At 46.9% G+C, this 17,568-nt stretch overlaps 5 protein-coding genes across 5 annotated transcripts; all 5 read left to right on the top strand.

The window, feature by feature from the left end:
- The first annotated feature begins 1,503 nt into the window (after positions 1-1,503).
- On the top strand, positions 1,504-2,985 carry EV420DRAFT_616322 (uncharacterized protein). Its single transcript, XM_060482802.1, has 6 exons — positions 1,504-1,706; positions 1,763-1,804; positions 1,855-2,087; positions 2,143-2,221; positions 2,277-2,835; positions 2,894-2,985. The coding sequence occupies exons 1-5, from the start codon at positions 1,598-1,600 to the stop codon at positions 2,591-2,593; spliced, it is 780 nt and encodes a 259-aa protein (XP_060328422.1). The 5' UTR covers positions 1,504-1,597; the 3' UTR covers positions 2,594-2,835; positions 2,894-2,985.
- Positions 2,986-5,569: 2,584 nt separating this feature from the next.
- Positions 5,570-7,542, top strand: EV420DRAFT_616255 (uncharacterized protein). Its single transcript, XM_060482801.1, has 7 exons — positions 5,570-5,611; positions 5,673-5,860; positions 5,912-6,144; positions 6,202-6,280; positions 6,340-6,650; positions 6,700-6,900; positions 6,963-7,542. The coding sequence occupies exons 2-7, from the start codon at positions 5,812-5,814 to the stop codon at positions 7,146-7,148; spliced, it is 1,059 nt and encodes a 352-aa protein (XP_060328421.1). The 5' UTR covers positions 5,570-5,611; positions 5,673-5,811; the 3' UTR covers positions 7,149-7,542.
- Positions 7,543-8,502: 960 nt separating this feature from the next.
- Positions 8,503-10,389, top strand: EV420DRAFT_1749593 (uncharacterized protein). Its single transcript, XM_060480293.1, has 6 exons — positions 8,503-8,766; positions 8,816-9,024; positions 9,081-9,159; positions 9,212-9,522; positions 9,648-9,696; positions 9,890-10,389. Exons 1-6 carry the CDS (start codon positions 8,718-8,720, stop codon positions 10,165-10,167), a joined length of 975 nt encoding a protein of 324 aa, XP_060328420.1. The 5' UTR covers positions 8,503-8,717; the 3' UTR covers positions 10,168-10,389.
- Positions 10,390-10,888: 499 nt separating this feature from the next.
- Positions 10,889-12,305, top strand: EV420DRAFT_1481753 (uncharacterized protein; the record flags this gene model as incomplete). The annotated part of the gene is made up of 8 exons (XM_060469809.1): positions 10,889-11,000; positions 11,049-11,090; positions 11,125-11,137; positions 11,239-11,383; positions 11,441-11,519; positions 11,582-11,844; positions 11,944-12,147; positions 12,213-12,305. 8 exons carry the CDS (start codon positions 10,889-10,891, stop codon positions 12,303-12,305), a joined length of 951 nt encoding a protein of 316 aa, XP_060328419.1.
- A 2,394-nt stretch (positions 12,306-14,699) lies between these two features.
- On the top strand, positions 14,700-17,285 carry EV420DRAFT_615984 (uncharacterized protein). The gene is made up of 6 exons (XM_060482799.1): positions 14,700-15,122; positions 15,182-15,430; positions 15,483-15,589; positions 15,636-16,023; positions 16,077-16,486; positions 16,535-17,285. Exons 1-6 carry the CDS (start codon positions 15,014-15,016, stop codon positions 17,054-17,056), a joined length of 1,785 nt encoding a protein of 594 aa, XP_060328418.1. The 5' UTR covers positions 14,700-15,013; the 3' UTR covers positions 17,057-17,285.
- Positions 17,286-17,568: the final 283 nt, after the last annotated feature.

The following is a 17,568-nucleotide window of genomic DNA, read 5'->3' as shown; positions in this document are numbered from 1 at the left end:
GCCCTGACATTTTACCATATATTTTTAGAACGTTAGGCCTCAGCCTCAGCCTTGATTAATTGATTATCCACACGCAATTCTACCAAGATGCTTCATAATCGAAGTTAGAGATACACATCGAATGACCTATCAAAAACTCGGTCATCTGTCCAACTTTTGCCTCAAGGCAGAAGTAAACCTTTGTTTAAAATCTTCCAGAACGATAGCGTGGTGATGTATGGCTGCTCTTTGATTTTCACGACTGCAACCTCGATGGCCGACTCTGACACTCTGAGGGATATTCCGAACTTTGCTTATATAGTTGAGGGGGCCTACAACAGGCGAAACGCGAAAAAGCGCATTGATTTGCGAGCACGAAGAGTCAACATGATCAAGTGTGAAATGACAAACAAATCGATTCAACTCCTTGCACGCACAGACGTCCAGACAGCGATTTGTACAACTGGACCTGGTCGATCTCCCTTCGCAAACACAGTCCCTGCCTACGGCCCCGTAACGCTTTGTCGCATTCCTGTGGACTGCCCTACATGGTGACTACAGGGACGGCAACACGGCGAATTCAGTGTGAAATAAGATATGCAGGAACCGCGGCGAAGGGAAACGGAGAGATAGAGAGGAATTTGGAGGAGAACATCCCTTTCATCCATACCCTACAGGATGTCCATTTCCTCTCCTCCCATCCTGTTCTCCCTGCATCTTCATGAAAACGAACACGAAATCCCTCACTGGCGGGAGCGTTTGTCAGCCATAGGGCGAAATGGGTATTGGAGGCAATAATATAGCGGCCAGGAAAGGGCTGGCTTGTGGGTGTGTCTCAGTACCGTGAAATGCGATCTTCGATTTCTGCGTCCACATCATGTCTTGATAGTTCTGCGATCGGCAATGGTGTCTTCGTGCAAGAGGAAAGCCGATAGCAAGTGAGCCCCAGGGGATGCGCTGGTAAACGAACGTCCGTTGTTGATCCTGCTACGGCCGTACGCCTACCCTATGGAAGTCGTTAGAATGTGAACAAAATGAAGGACGTCGAACGTACCTTCAACCTAGGTTCAAGTGATGTATCCGCGAGGAGGAGAGGAAGACGGAGGGATTTTGTTTGCGCATGTTGAGCCTACTGCCTCATTGCCTGCCTTCGATTCCGCCACGATACCAACAGATGCCTGATTGCTCTTATAGAATCCTTAAACTTGATTTCTGTTGCGACTGGATCCTTGATCAACAGTGCATTGCAGCCTCTCTTGGAGTCGCGCTGATTCCTGCTAATCTTGTTCATCTTTATTTCGTGATGTAGTGGACGCAATCCCGTGTTGAATGCGGTGGTCCAACTACGCTTATGCTCGCAATGCATGCGGTCTTGGTCCTGACGCCGGCAGAGCCTCTGTTGATCACTCATCCGCCGATTCGTCTTCATATGGATACGACAATGTCAACACTTGGGCAACGAGGGGTTCAAGGGAACTTTTCTGACTTTGACGCCGTTATAGGATTGATGATAGTGATCGTCATTTCCAACCTTGACGGACTTCTGGTATCCTCGATATAACAGGAAGCTTGGTACGTTATTCCCATCACCCACGACCTTGTTGCCCTCGCTTTCCCCATGCCTCAGGCAGATATTCCACCAGATCTTACCGACGAGAACATAGATTTCCTGTTTCAATATCTTGACGCTCAGTTGAACACAGAGATCTTATACGCATTATTGCATGGTGCGCCCCGTGGTTATGTGTCTTTATATGTACGTGCTGACCAATGAGGAACATAGGCATATACACTGGTATTATCGCTCTTACGTTGTGGAATATCTGTGAGTCAGGAGCATCTCTACCATGATGACCAAGTTGACATGAAACACAGTCATCAATAAACGTTGGCCCATTCGACGAGCCTTGATAGTTGTTATTATTATTCTCCACGCTCTGACTACCATCAATTTTGCTGGTACTTGGTCATCTACGCGCTCCTCGTTTATCGTAAATGGGCAACATTTGTGGACTGCATATCTCGGCTTTGTCGCTGGGGACCGGATTGTATCTTGGGTGATGGGTATTTCGGCCTCCATTGGTACGATTCTCTCAGACTTGTATATGGTATGTGTGGCACTGCTGGCAATTATCCACATATCTCTCATCGTTTTGACTATAGATTTGGTGCTGTTGGATGGTTTGGGGACGGCACTGGCTTGTCGTTCTGCTTCCAATCATATCTTTGATTTCCGCCACCGGTAAACTGTCTGATCTGCTCTCTTCTTTTATATTAATGCGCAATTCTATGTGTAGCATCAAAAATCCTGGCAGTGTATCATCAATACAGTAATGGGTCCTCCGGCGATTTCCTAACACCCTATACCGCTCTCACTCTAGTGACCACATTATGGTGCACCTTGCTCATTATCTACCGTATTTTGACTGTTGCCGGGATTGGCCGCGGAGCAGAGGGCCGACTGAGATTTTACCATTGTTTCATTGAAGTACTCGTTCAATCCTCAGCTCTTTACTCGACATCTCTCATCCTATACCTGGCTCTCGCCACTCATGACCATTTCGGGCAATACTACCTTGATGCCATAGCTTCCATCGCGAGGTTATGTCCATGATCTTAGATACCTCGTCGCTTATTCAACACCTTGGGTAGGGAATCGCTCCAACACTGCTCGTAGGACGCGTCACGGCCGGACACCGTGCTCGCCCCGATGATTCCTGGCAAGGAAGCGTGATGGCGTCAGTTTCGATTATGTCGGAGTCGCAAGGTCACAGTCGGGCGACCTTCCAGGAAGATGACTGGACGAGGTCGATGCTTGATGGTGACCTGGAAGCTCAGCGCGATATCCCTCTCAGGGTGAACTAATTTGCTTCTCCTCTCCGTCCCGAACTCAAACAAGATTTTCACGTCCTAGGAACTTTCTCTAACGCTTCGCCCTGTCTCTGTCTCTGTTGTGGCCGACCAGACCCGCCCAAACTCTGACGTTTCTCCGGAGGGCACGATGTCCTCGTCTCACCTCGGGGATCACTCGCACCTTCACGACAGTTTATCCCCTTCTGAGGATGCCGTCCTCGGTTCCACCGTAGGGGATGAGGCGGCAGCGACGAGTCGATGAAGATGTAGCCTTGAAACTTTCGATGGCGTTGTATACAAAACTATCCCACTTCTTTCTTCTTCCGACTATTTTCATACACAGTAGTTACCTATATATGCCATAGCTTATCTACTCTTATTGTAGCCTCGACATTTTACCATATATCTGTGGGTCGTTTCTACATACGACTGACTCGGAGTCTCGGACACCTTTGTGCTACTGTATTGTTTTCGTTGCGTTGTATCTTTATTGCTGTTTGCAAAAATGTTGGCGCAACTGCCTTTTTAAGGCTCGGTCGCTTTTGTGCGAAGGACTTTTCAGCTGTAGCTCAGTCAATACATTAGATATTGGCTTGAAATAAGATATATTTCGACATTTCACGAAGTTCCTGAGGTGCTAGTGTAGTCATAATTTTAATTTAGTCAATTCGAAAATTCCGGCTTGCTGTGAGGGCTCAGATCAACTTTTCAGCTGTATCTTGCCAACGACGGATGCTACGAGGACGGTCCAAAGGAGAAATCCAATGTATTCATACAAAGCGAGATGCACAACTGCATCTTTGGTGCCAGAAAAATCATTGCGGTGTTAAATCAAGAGTTGCATGTTTTTGACCGGGACCCTGACATCCTAAAGGAACGATAGGGTATCACCACAACTCCAATTCCATTGCATGCACCTCAGAAATGATACCAGAAATATATCGCAGCTTACCATATGTTCACATCTGGTCACCTCCTCTCGCAGTGATGAAAATGTCAGTTACACATGCCGAAATTTGAGAAACTCAAAATTTGCTCGCGAGACTTCAAAATTGGGGCTTGCATCTCAGAAATAATGAGGTGATCACACACATACAAAATTCGATGTAATTTGATAGGGAAATGGAGAAGATATGACTGGAAAGTGATATTATGACTTGACGGACAAAAAAAACGATCGAGCCCAAAAAGGCAGTTGCGCCAACATTTTTGCAAACAGCAATAATAGACATACGCATAGCTCACTCTCTACGCAATGGAGTAGATCTTCAGCGCTTAGCTTTAGCTTTGATCATTTGCACTGATTCTACCAAAACGCCTCACAATTGAAGCTTAGTTAGTATACCCGTTGAACAACCTATGAGAAACTCGTTCGCTTTGTCAAGGAAGCAACCTTTGTTGACACTCTTTTGGGCGTGGGAGGCGAGGGATCTTGCAGTATAGTTAGCTGTTCCTTGATATCTACGTCCTTTTTCAGGTTGGCTACCTTCGTGCGACCTCTATGGCCGAATATTCTGAATTTTTCTTACATAGCCGATGACACCATGACGAGACGACATGATCAGGGGTATAACATCAAACGAGTCGAGTCTTTGCGCGCAGAGATGTCCAAAGTGTCATTTTGACGAAACAGTAGATTTCCCCTCGCAAACATACAAACTCTGTTCTACGACTTTTTGTCGCCACTCCTACGGATCGCCGTTCATAGAGACCATAGAGGGCGTAACATGGCGAATGAAGGGTGAAATATTTCGTGCAGAGCAAAGCTGGCTTGCGAAACACGTTTTCACGAGCAAGAGGGAGATCTGGGAAGGAGGGAAGGAGGCCCTGCGTTCTGGGGACAGGGCTGCCCGTTGTTGACGCATCCGAGGACATGGCTCTGCACAACAGTGAACAATAGTAAAACTGCGACGAAGGATGACGGAAAGACGAAGGGGGACTCACTTTTGTCCGTCGGGTCGTACAGGATGTCGATTCCTCCTCCTCCCATTCTACTAGACATGTCCAAGGAGATGAGCACGAAATTACTCGCTGGCAGCAGCGTTCGTTAGCCGCGGGGGGAGAGGATGTTAGAGGCGATAAAGTGATGGCTAGGGGAAAGGGCCGACATGTCGATGCCGCTAGCTCTCGAATCTCGATGCGATAGCGCACATCACCAATGTCTGATATTCGACACGTCTGAGTTTGGGAAATAGATTACTGAACGAAGGGACCAGGTAAGAGGGAGAAAGAAGCCTGAGGCCTGGGCCTGAGCACCGGTCCTAGGCCTCAGCTGCCACCGCATCTTAGTAGATATTATGTAACTAGTTTACTTGTTCTAAAAAAAAAGTCTGATACGGAGATTGCCGCAACATCACGTTACTTGGTATCCTTTGTAAGCGGCATTCGTAGACCCACAGAGACATTGACAGGCAAGGTAATATAAGGTATTGTTCTCGTGCTTTCCTTGACCAACTGATTCAGAATTTGCGCTCAGGTCTCTCTTGGGCTGTTTTTTTTTGATCTTTAAACTTCCTTCCTTCCTTCCTATCGTGATGCAGTGCAGTAAACTGCGTTGAATGCGGTGCTCTGATACTTGAGGTCTTAGCTCGGGCGCCCGCGGTACCTCATTTTTATACACCACCGTTGCACCACCGACATTGATCCTCGTACAGCTGTGATATTTATATCGTAAAACACTTCAAGGAGCTCATGGGAAATTTTCTGGTTTTGGTGTTGTCATAGAACTGAAGACGATAATTGACGAACTTCTGACGCCCTGTATATAATGAGGGGTTTGGTATGTTATCCTCATCGACACTACCCTTGGCTCCAGCTTTCACTCATGATGATTTGGGTAGATATTCCACAAGATCTTACTGACGACGACAAAGCTTTATTCTTTCAATTGCTCGACGCTAACCTGAGCCCCTTAATTTTCTACGCGCTATTGCATGGTGGGCGACAACGTTCGGTGCCTTGACATGTCGGTGTTGACAGATGACAGGGATATACACCGGCATTCTTGCCATCACATTGTGGAATATTTGTGAGAAAGGTGCATCTTTACTAACTATCCAAGCTGAAATAAACGGGACAGTCATCAACAAACATTGGCCGATTCGACGAGCGATGATTGTTGTTATCATTCTCCTCTATATTCTGACTACCATCAGTTTTTCTGCCAACTGGTCAGCTATACGTTCTGCATTCATCGAAAACGGGCAAAGTTTTTGGACTATATACATGAACCTTACCGTTCCGGCTCAAGCAGTCTCTTTGGAGATGGGTATCACAGCGTCTATTGGTACTGTTTTTGCAGACTTATATATAGTGTGTGCGATCCTGTTGTGGATTATCCATATCAGCTCATCATTCATTCGTCTCTAGATTTGGTGGTGCTGGGTCATCTGGGGACGACGCTGGCTTGTCGTTTTGCTTCCTATATTTTCCCTCGTTTCCGCGACTGGTATGGCGTCTGGTCCTGCCTACTCTTATCATGCTCATATCACTAAACCTCTCCTGCAGTATCCAGAATCATTGCGGTATATTATGAATACGCCAAAGTGCCCGCATCCATGGACACCTTTCTTATTCTCTATATATCCTTCAGTCTGGCGACGACCTTATCCTGTACCTTGCTCATTATCTATCGTATATTGACTGTTACTGGGGTTAGGCGTAGAGCAGAGGGTCGACTGGGAGTGTATCACCATTTCATTGAAGTACTGGTAGAATCCTCAGCTCTCTATTCAATATCTCTCATCCTATATTTGGCTTTCACTATTCGTGACAATTGGGGAGAAGTTTACTTTGATGTCATAGCTGTTAATGCAAAGGTGCGTCGATGAAACTCGCTCCCATTCTCATTTCCTAAACAATTTGTAGGGAATCGCTCCGACGCTCCTCGTGGGACGCTTCACGACTGGACATCGAGCCCGCCCAGATGATTCCTGGCGGGGAAGTGTGATGGCATCAGCTTCAATTAGGGAGGAGCAGGAGCATAGTCGAACAAGCTCCCAAGAAGATAGATTGACAAGTCTAGTTCTTGACGGTGACCTTGAGGCCCAACGCGAGATTTCTGTCAGGGTGAATTAATTTGCTTCCATTGCCTCCCCTTTCCGGGCTGAAACAAGATTTTCGCTTCTTAGGAACCTTCTCTAACATCTCACTCCGTCTCTGTTGTGGTCGATCATGCCCACCCAAATACTGATGCTGCTCTGGAGAACGTGATGTCTTCGCCTCACCTCGCTCCTTTACAACCATTTAGCCCCTTACGTCAGGATGCCAGCCGCAATTCTTCCGTGGTGGACGAGGCTGCGACTCCAAGTCGATGAGGATGTAGCCTTGAAAAGGATAGAAACACCCAATGGCACGCTGTATACAAAACTCCCTCACGTTTTTCTTCCTGGTCTTCGGCGATTATCGACAGCAAACATCGGGACTTGTATACACGATACTTATCTTTCCTTATCATAGCCCTGACATCTTACCATATCTCTGTAGGCCGTTTCTACATACAAGGGGCTCGGAGTCTTCGACAGTTGTATCATTGCGTCGTTTTTGTTGTGCTTAAACTTAGTACAATTTACAATAGATTAATATACATGCCTCTACATAATGGAGTAGATCTTCAGCCTCGATTATCAGCTGAAGTCACACGTCGAGCGCTATAAAGGACATCTGTCTGACCGTTGCTTCCGTAACGAAGCAAAACTTTATTAACAGAGGACAGGCGCCTTCTGTGGGACGATGGTGTGGAAAGCGAAGGTCCAAGGATGTGGTAAGCTGTTCTTAAATCTCCACATCCTATTTTTGGCACGTTACTACCCTGCAACCTCGATTGTCGACTCGGACGGATATTCCGAACTTCGCTTAGCCGAGCTGATGAACATACGATACGCGTCCAGCTGCGAGTATATTAGAATCGACATGACCAAGTGTGTAATGACAATCGGATTGATGTAATCCTCGCGACTTCGCATGCAGAGACGCCAAGAAAGCCATTCCCTATCCACGTCCCATGATTTGTCGCTGCTCCTGTGGACTGCTATCTGTAGGGACCACAAGAGACTTGACATGGCGAATACAGGAACTGCAACGAGAGCGAACGTGGAAGAGGGACCCGGGACTCAGACTCTTCCCCTACACGATGTGTATTTCTCTTCCTTCCTATCCTTCGCTCTTAACGTCTGGAAGCAAAATCAAATAAGAGGATCGCTCACTGGCAGACATAGCTTTTAGCCCTGAGGCGAGACGAAGTATTGGTAGAAACAACTAAGGGGCTATAGGAGAAGAAATGAATTTATTTGCGCGTGTTTGAGACTAAGGTTTGACCACTTGTAAACGCTGCGCATCCATGTCCCCAACTTGTCTCAAATTCCACCATGATACTAACAGGCCTCTATCTTACAGTCCCTGATTTTATTTATATAATCTATGATCGATAAACTTGGAATTTGCATCGCCATCTCTCTTGGAGTCACGCTGATCTACCACATGGCCACACGCGGTCTTAGCTCTGGCACCGGCAGCGCCTCATTTGTTGATCACTTATACGCCGTCGATCTTAGAGCCGCAATGAAGTCGCGGAGCGCTCAAGGACAATTTTCTGTTGTCATAGAACTAACGGCAATATTAATCGTCTTTTCTAACCTTGACGGGCTTCTAGTGTCCCCTCTATATAAGGGGGGGTTTGGTATCATAAGCCACTACTTTCGTTTCTCTTGTTTTGCCCCATGGCAACTCAAGGAGACATTCCGGTACATCTTACTGATGATGACAAAGCTTATAGTATACATCAGTATCTCGATGCCAATCTGAACCAAATCTGAACTCTGGAATTCTCTATGCCCTATTGCACGGTGGGCAACGACGTTCAGTACTTTGCATGCAGGCGTTGACTAATGACACGCATATACACCGGCATTTTTGCTGTTATGTTGTGGAATATATGTGAGCCATGAGCATCTCCACTTCGACATCTAAGCTGAATTTGGCGCAGTCATCAACAAATGTTGGCCGATCCGAGCCATGGTCGCTGTTGTCATTCTCCTCTACGCTCTGGTTACTATCGATGTTGCTGCTGCATTCATCGACTATGGGCAAAGTTTTTTTCCCATATTTTTGAAGCTTAACGGTAACACGGAAGCAACCTTTTTGGTGATAAGCATTGCAGCGTCCATGAGTACCGTCCTCGCAGACTTGTATATGGTGTGTGCGAATATACTGGTGATTATACAATCAGTTCACCATTGTTTCAAATCTAGATTTGGTATTGCTGGAGGATTTGGGGACGGCGCTGGCTCGTTGTTGTGCTTCCCGTACTTTCCCTAATTTCCGCAACAGGTAGGGCATCTAATATGACTCATTTTCTTCATATATCCAAATTTCCGTATAGTATCAAAAACCATTGAAGTATATTACCAGTACTTCGACCTGAATGGATCCACTCAAAAATTCCAAATACTCTATATGTCTTTCATCCTCGCAACGACGTTATGGTGTACCTCGTTCATCATCTATCACATTTTGACGGTTACTGGAGTGAGGCATGAAGCAGAGGGTCGATCGAGAGTCTATCACCATTTCATTGAAGTGCTGGTGGAATCTTCAGCTCTATATTCAATATCTCTGATCCTGACTCTAACATTCATTATTCAAAACAATCTGGGAGTGTATTATGTGGATGTTACAGCTGCCATTGTGAAGGTGTGTTTCTCTGTGCGACCTCGCTACCTCTGCACGACCTCGATGACCGACCCTGACGAATATTCTGAATTTTGCTTGCATGGCCCGAGGAGACCTGGAAATAGGTGATACGCAAAAATATGTAGTATTTTGTGAGCACGACGAGTCGATATCATCAAGTGTATAACATCAAAGGTGATCAAACGAATCCAGTCTTTGCATGCAGAGATGCCCAGAGTGTCATTTTGATGAGACTCAATAGATTTCCTGTCGTAAACATACATTGAACTCTGCCCTATGACTTTTTGTCGCCACTCCTGCGGATCGCCATTCCTAGAGACTAGAGAGGGCTTAACATGGTGAATGGATGGCGAAATACTTCGTGCAGAGCAAAGCTTGCTTGCGAAACACGTTTCCACGAGTAAGAGGGAGATCTGGGTCATAGGGAAGGAGGTCCCAGTGTTCTGGGGACAGGCCTGTTCACTGTTGTCACGTCGGACATGGTTCTGCACAACGGTGAAGAATTGTGAAACTGCGATGAAGGATAACGGAGAGACGTCATTTTTGTCCGTCGGGGCCTACAGGATGTCCAATCCTCCCATCCTGTGTTCCTGGCATCTCCAAGGAGACGAGCACGAAGTCACTCACTGGCGGAGCATTCGTTAGCCATGGGCGAGATGGGTATTCAAGGTGAAAAAATGGTGGCTAGGGGAAGGGGCTCATGTCAGCGCACCATTGTTGATCTTGCTATGAGACCTGTACATGCTACAAATTATTGGAGTGCGAAATAAATGGCAGAAGCATTGAATGTGCCTTCAATTTAGGCTCGACTGCTGTACTGAGTAGAAAAAGAAGATAAGCCCTTTACCCCCATCGTGATGGTGGTAGAAAATGGTTTTATTTACTCATGTTTGAGATTCGACATAAACGGATCCTTGCAATTGGACTCAAACTTGCCTAGCCAGCTTCCGACTGGCATATCGTTCTCATTCTCATACAGTCCTTGATCAAGTGTATTGAAGTCTCTCATTGAATCTTGATCTTGTTCATCTTTCTATCGTGATGCTGTACCACAAACTGCGCCGAACCAGTGGTGCTCTGACTGCACCTATACTCGCAATACATGCAGTTTTAGTTTTGGTGCTGGCAGTGCCTCCTCTCTTGATCACTTGTACACCGCTCACATTCGTCCTTATATGGCTACGATAAAGCTGTAGAACACTTCGAGGAGTTCAAGGGAATCCTCCTGGCTTTGATGAATAGAACCAAGGATGACAGTGATCATCCCACCCAACCCCGACAGACTTCTAGGGCCCTTTATATAATAATGGGGGTTTGATATATGCTCTTCTCATCAACCACTACCCGATTGCTCTTGCTTTCCCCCATGGCGACTCAGACAGATATCCCACCAGATCTTACCAGCGACGGCAGGACCAGCTTGTTTCAATCTCTCGATGTTAATCTGAACTCCGTAATTCTCTATGCGCTATTGCATGGTGGGTAACGACATTAGCAGCTTGACTGTAAGAGTTGACTGATGGCAGGCATATACACTGGCATTCTTGTTACTACACTGTGGAATATCTGTGAGTCAGGAGTATCACCACGGCTACACCTTAGCATCCAAGCTGAAGTAAATGGTACAGTTATCAATAAATGTTGGCCAATTTGATGGACTTTGGTTGTTGTCGTTATTTTCCTCCATGCTCTAACTACCATCACTTTTGCTGCCAGATGGTCATTAATGCGCTCTGCATTCATCGACAACGGGCAAAGTTTTTGGACTGTGTTTTCGACCCTTGAAAGTGCCCAGGCAGCCTACTATTGGGAGACAGGTATCACAGCATCTATGAGTACCATTCTCGCAGACTTATATGTGGTGTGTATAACTCTGCTAGAGATTATCCACATCATCTCACCATCGTTTTGACTCTAGATTTGGTGCTGCTGGATGGTTTGGGGACAGCGCTGGCTTGTTGTTCTGCTTCCAATATTTTCCTTAGTTTCTGTGATCGGTATGGCGTCTGGTCCTATCTACTCTCTTCATACTCATAGTAATGCCCAACATTTTATGTAGTATCAAGAATCACAGGGATATATTACGAATACGCCAATGCACTCGCACTCATGGACATTTTCCTTATGCTCTATTTATCCTTCAACCTGGCGACAACATTATCATGTAACTTGTTCATCATTTACCGCATATTGACTATTGCCGGAGTTAGACGAGGAGCAGAGGGTCAACTGAGAGTTTATCATCGTTTTATTGAAGTGCTGGTTGAATCCTCAGCCCTTTATTCCCTATCTCTGATCCTATATTTGGCTTTCACTATCCGTGTCAGTTGGGGACAATATTATTTTGACGTCATAACTGCTATCACGAAGGCGAGTTGATAAAATTAAACTATGGTAATGCTTACTAACATGATTGTGCAGGGAATCGCTCCGACACTCCTCGTAGGACGTATCACGGTCGGACGTCGTGCCCGCCAAGATGATTCCTGGCAAGGAAGCGTGATGGCATCAGTTTCAATTCGGTCACAGTCGCAAGAACACAGTCAGACGAGCTCTCAGGAAGATATACCGATGAGTCTAGTTCCTAATGGTGACCTCGAAGCCCAGCGCGAGAGCGATGTAAGGGTAAACTAATCTCACTCTGACTCTTTCTCGTCGCCCTACACTAAAACAAACTGATTTATATTTAGGAACCCTCTCCTACATTCTTTGCTGGACCTGATGTGCCTGAGGCCTCGGAGCATGTCCACTCGATCACAGGGCAGCATGGTGACCTTTCTTAAGTTCGGGAATTCCTCACTCTGTGACTTTGGGAACACCGAAGACTTGTCAGGACTTTAGTAGTGGGTGAGCTAGGGCTTGGGTTGTTGAGTAGCCGGCCTTGGTACTTTTACACAGAAGCACCCCGTGACTGTCGTAGTAAAGCGGTCCGAGTCGCTCTTCTCTGTTTCTGTATCAAATTTCTCATAATCGTTGTCTATCTATCAATCGTTCAGGTTGGTACCAGCTACACCATCTGTTCTTATAGCTGTACCACTAGATCCTATCACATCTATAAATACTATACTTGTAATACACCTTAGATACTGGTTCACCCTATCATCGCGTTCATTTTTCGTGTACACCGTTCCTCAACTCACTTGATCCCTCGTGATGACACCCATATTAGGATCTAACCGTTTACACGGAAAGACGAATTATACTACCGAAATTCTGCTGATTCATAAGTGCAGTACTTCATTACTAGTACTACTGACTTCGGCGGTGATTGCCACTATATTTGGACAGCTACTTTTTCGGGCATTTCCGCTGGACTGTCTTCTGCACGACCATCATGATCACCGCCATTTTTTATACTGTTCTCCTCGATAATCATCAATAATTACGCCTTACATATCGTTTGGGAATGGCGCGTCAGTTTCAAACTCGGATGGTCCGAGTACAAGGAACCCTGGCTCTGCTATCGTAGTCGACCGTCACAGATGGGACACTGAAAGAAACAAGAGCGGGAGACATCAATGATGTTGCGTCGTTCCCGGTGACTTCGGACATTGCATTAGGTGGATCAGGTGTTGATATGAAGCAGGCGCGGAATGATGACCTGCCACAGTGGCGGTGAGTATGTTCTGGTTCTTGTCGCCTTGTTGATATTCCTCATAGCCAAGACCAGGATGTATCTGTAGTATCCAAAGACCTGTCCAACTCCTGTTTCGTTGTGGGGCCTTTTGCGTCGCTGCTTTACTTGAGTGAGTTCTCAAGGACGACAACTCAACGGTGTACTCTATGAGCCGAGGGTCGCTGTAGTATGTCTGTTATTCCGTTAATACGTTCTATTTTCTTACTGCTGCGCTCAGACATCCTTGATGAGGAAATGTATATTCTTTCCGAAATCGAACACTAGGCCACACAGAATCATCTTTTTGTTACCCGGTGTGCTCTCCCATACCAAACGCAACTTGTTTCCCTGACATGGTCGCTGTGAATAAGCACATATACAGACATATCACCTTGCGGGACGTCTGCGAGGCATTTTTACACCAATATCAGACCTGAATGAACACTCGCAAATCTGAGGCAGTCTCCGCCTATCAGACGCGCGATAGCTGTGACAGCCATAGTCAGACTTGCGTTCCGGATTCATCGGCAATGGTCAAATCTTTTGGACGGCGTATCTGAAACTCGAAGTTTCCAAGGAAGCGGCGATATGTTCTGGTTGTGAACGGATAGATTGGGTGTCAAATGCATCCTCATCGGAGTCCTCGGAGACTTGACCAGGTCGCCTATTGGTCGTCTTTACCAAGCTTGTTCTTATATGAATCGAGATGCGGCTCCAGGTCGTTCTTCTTCCAATTTCCCTTCTACTTTCCGGAACTGTACATCGTTTCGTGTTTTAAAAGCACCCTTTTTTTTCCGACAGACCTGCCGCAGTCGAGCGCAGTCGAGATGTGATGCAATATACATGCCAAACGCAAAGTTCTCAGACATGTTATTGAGTTTCGGTGGCACTTTACATATCCTCTGTCATTGCAACGACGCTACTCCGCATACCGCTTATCATAAAGCCCATTGTAAGCGTCGGGTACGGGCCAAGGACGGATTGGAGAGTCTGAGCCGACCAAGGACGTACCGCCATGTCACTGAACGCTCCGTCTGTTTGGTCTTATGTAATATTCGCGACTCGTAATGACTGGGTGAACAAACGTCTTGACGCTTAGTAAAATATACTAATATCATGACATTAGCTTTTCCCGCCCTCTTGTTCTTGTTAGACGCAAGATGCGGGACGACACCCAGAAGGGAAGTGACATGATGTGCCCACTTTGTCTTGCGAACCACCCTCGCACCTGCACGGAGGGTGAGATCCGGGATAGTACCCATGACCAGGGTGAATTATGATGATCACCTTGGCCGATGGTATTGAGGGCCAGGCAGCCAAGTAGATGAACGAGAAGAGCAGTACGGAGTCGATGGAATGTCATTTCTGCTGACCAATGATGGCTATCGGGAGTTGGATCTTGAATGCCACGGATGCTCACACCTGTTTATTTGAGCACCTCGCCGTCGCACAGACCCGAAAATACTCAGTTTCATCCTTTGTTAGAAGTGTTTTCTATTCTTCGCGTTTATACTTGAGGAAGCCCTGCTTTTCTCCGCAACATCTGATGGCTCGCTATAATGGTTCTATTATGTTTACTTAGACGGTTAGACTTGTAGCATCGTCGGTAGGCGGTCCGGCGCCGTTGATGCATGAGGTAGCAAGCCACGTGTGAGCTCTTGGCTTCCTACTACCAGTAGCTATCGTTCCCCTTTCACGTCACTGAAATTGTCGCGCTCTTTACGGCCCTTCATTGCTTTATTTACCTTTCGGCTACAATGACGGCCATCACCTTACACGGATATTTATGCCATGGGACGAACCTTCGAAGGGAAGCACATGTTTCGACATCTGAAATATAAGAACCCTCCGTGAGAGAACCAGTACCTGCCAAACATGCGCTTCTTTTTGCTCTCGCTACTCACCTTGAGCGCCAGTGCGAGATTCTTGAACAACTTTGCTGACCTCAAAGGTCTTGATGCATACGATTTCGTGGTCGTCGGAGGTACAAGCACCCTTTATTATGCCATATGCAGCTCGTACTGACGAATGGAACGGCTGTAGGCGGTCCTGGCGGAAGCACAGTGGCCGACAGACTGAGCGAAGATTCTACGGTCAGCGTGTTATTGCTCGAGGCTGGGGGTGAAAACGACCCTGCGGTGGATCCCGCTCTTGCTATACCGCTGTTCTGCACGACGCTGACGCCAAATACGGCTTACGATTGGAACTATACGACCGTTCCACAAGAAGAGCTCAATGGCAGAAGTATTCCATACCCTCTGGGCATTGGTTTGGGTGGTTCGAGTGCCGTTAGTGAGTGACATACTTAATCATACGCAAAGTCGTCGAGTAATCCGGTTTGTAGACTGCTTAGTATACACTCGTGGCTCCACAGACGACATCGACAAATGGGCCGAGCTTTCGGGAGATGAGGGCTGGTCATGGGACAGTATGCTGCCATACTTCAAGAAGGTATGGCTCCAACTCATCATATGATTTATACTAACACCTTTTTCAGGGTGAGAAATTCAATACGATTCCTCGCGACGGGCATAACACCACTGGCGAATACCTGCCCGCCTTCCATGGTACCGATGGCGTGATTGGTGTCAGTCTTCCAGGATATCCCTACCCCTTTGATGGACGCGTCATAAACACTACTCAGGAACTAGCAGAGTTCCCATACCGTGTGGATATGAACTCTGGCGAACACATAGGTATAGGATGGGTTCAGACGCTCGTCGATGGTGGACAGCGATCCAGTGCGAAAGCGCACTTACTCCGCGCTGAGAGTGAGGGTAGGGAGAACATAGACGTACTATTGCATGCTCGAGTGTCTCGCGTAGTGCCTGCTGTGGATGGTACGCTGGACTTGAGATCCGTGGAGGTACTGGATCCTGCTGATGGTATGTGTGTATACGTATCAATGTTGGCCAGCGTCTAATATCTTTTTATCTAGGGTCGCTTAAAAATCTCACTGCCAAAAATGAGATAATTCTCTCTGCTGGGTCCGTTATGACTCCGACCATCCTTCTTCATTCTGGAATTGGAGACCCCGAACTGCTCGAACCTCTCGGTATAACTACCATCTTGTCGCTTCCATCTGTAGGGAAGAACCTTACGGACCACATCGGAGTCAGCACGACCTTTATCGTGAACTCGACCGACACATACGACACCGTCCTCAGAAACGAGACTCTCTTGAACGAATGGATAGCGGAATGGACTGAGAACAAGACGGGGCTACTTACAGACACGTCGGAGAATCATGCCGCTTGGCTTCGTCTCCCAGACAACTCGACTGTGTTTGAGAACTATTCCGATCCTTCATCGGGTCCCTTGACGGCACATTACGAGTTCCTATTCCAGGTATGGCACGTCCTACAAGTGCATATGCTCATTCTAATCGTTCTATAGAATGGATTATCCAGTGTCAGAGCAAGTGGAAACTACATCAACGTCCCAACGGCATGTGTATCGCCGGCTTCACGAGGATCAGTCTCCATTAATTCCTCCAACCCCTTCTCTGAACCTCTCGTTGACCCCGCCCTCCTCACTGCCCCTGTCGATATCCTCATCGTACGGGAATCCATCAAGGCAGCTCGACGATTCTTCAGTGGTCCTGCATGGGAAGGTTACATCCTCGGGTCGCTCAACAACAACGCGACAACTGACGAAGAGATTGAGGAGTTCATCCGCGAAAATGCTGTGTCGTTCTTCCACCCTGTCAGTACAGCAAGCATGTCGCCAGAGGGGGCCGACTGGGGTGTGGTGGATCCAGATTTAAAGGTTAAGGGCGTGAATGGGTTGAGGGTTGTGGATGCGAGTGTGATTCCTAGGTTGCCGGCGGCGCATACGTCTGCTTCAGTGTATGCTGTGGCGGAGAGGGCGGCGGATATCATCAAGGCGGCATATGGGTTGCAGGTCGAAGCCCTGTGAAAAGGTTGTTGGAGCACAATAGCATTTTTTTGGGATCAGTGTTGCAAGGATATTCGTCAGACTGGATTCTACGTCGACATACCAACGATTATGATAGTTGAGCTATATGATCGTCGATGATATCTGGTGAACGTTTGTCTGAGCGGCTATAGTCAACGTCGTGTGGGCAGGCGCTGTGAATGACTTTGTCCCTCTTTATCAAACGCGTCGCCTTTGCGAAGTCCGGTAAATGTGGTTAAAATAATCACCTTTTAAGTTATAAGTCAAAGTATTCGACACGAAGTGTTTCTTCTTGTTGTGCATGTACTGGTGATTGGCGCTAACGATTGTCCTTCAGGTCAGGTCCTGTTGGGAATAAAAACGTACACAACGCGTTCACTTCATAGAGACAGCGGATATCTGAAGGCGCTTCCGACTCGGAAAGCGTATGCATACTGCCTACCGTAGGCTCCGACATTATTTCTGGCTTGGTTGCTCCAATCAAGCTTTGACTCCTCAGCACCACTGGTAGC

This window comes from Desarmillaria tabescens, assembly GCF_030435595.1.
Source record: "Desarmillaria tabescens strain CCBAS 213 chromosome Unknown EV420scaffold_28, whole genome shotgun sequence".
In the NCBI taxonomy this organism is placed as follows: domain Eukaryota; kingdom Fungi; phylum Basidiomycota; class Agaricomycetes; order Agaricales; family Physalacriaceae; genus Desarmillaria; species Desarmillaria tabescens.
Note: the sequence above shows the minus strand (reverse complement) of the source record. Positions and strands in the feature narration are given on the sequence as shown.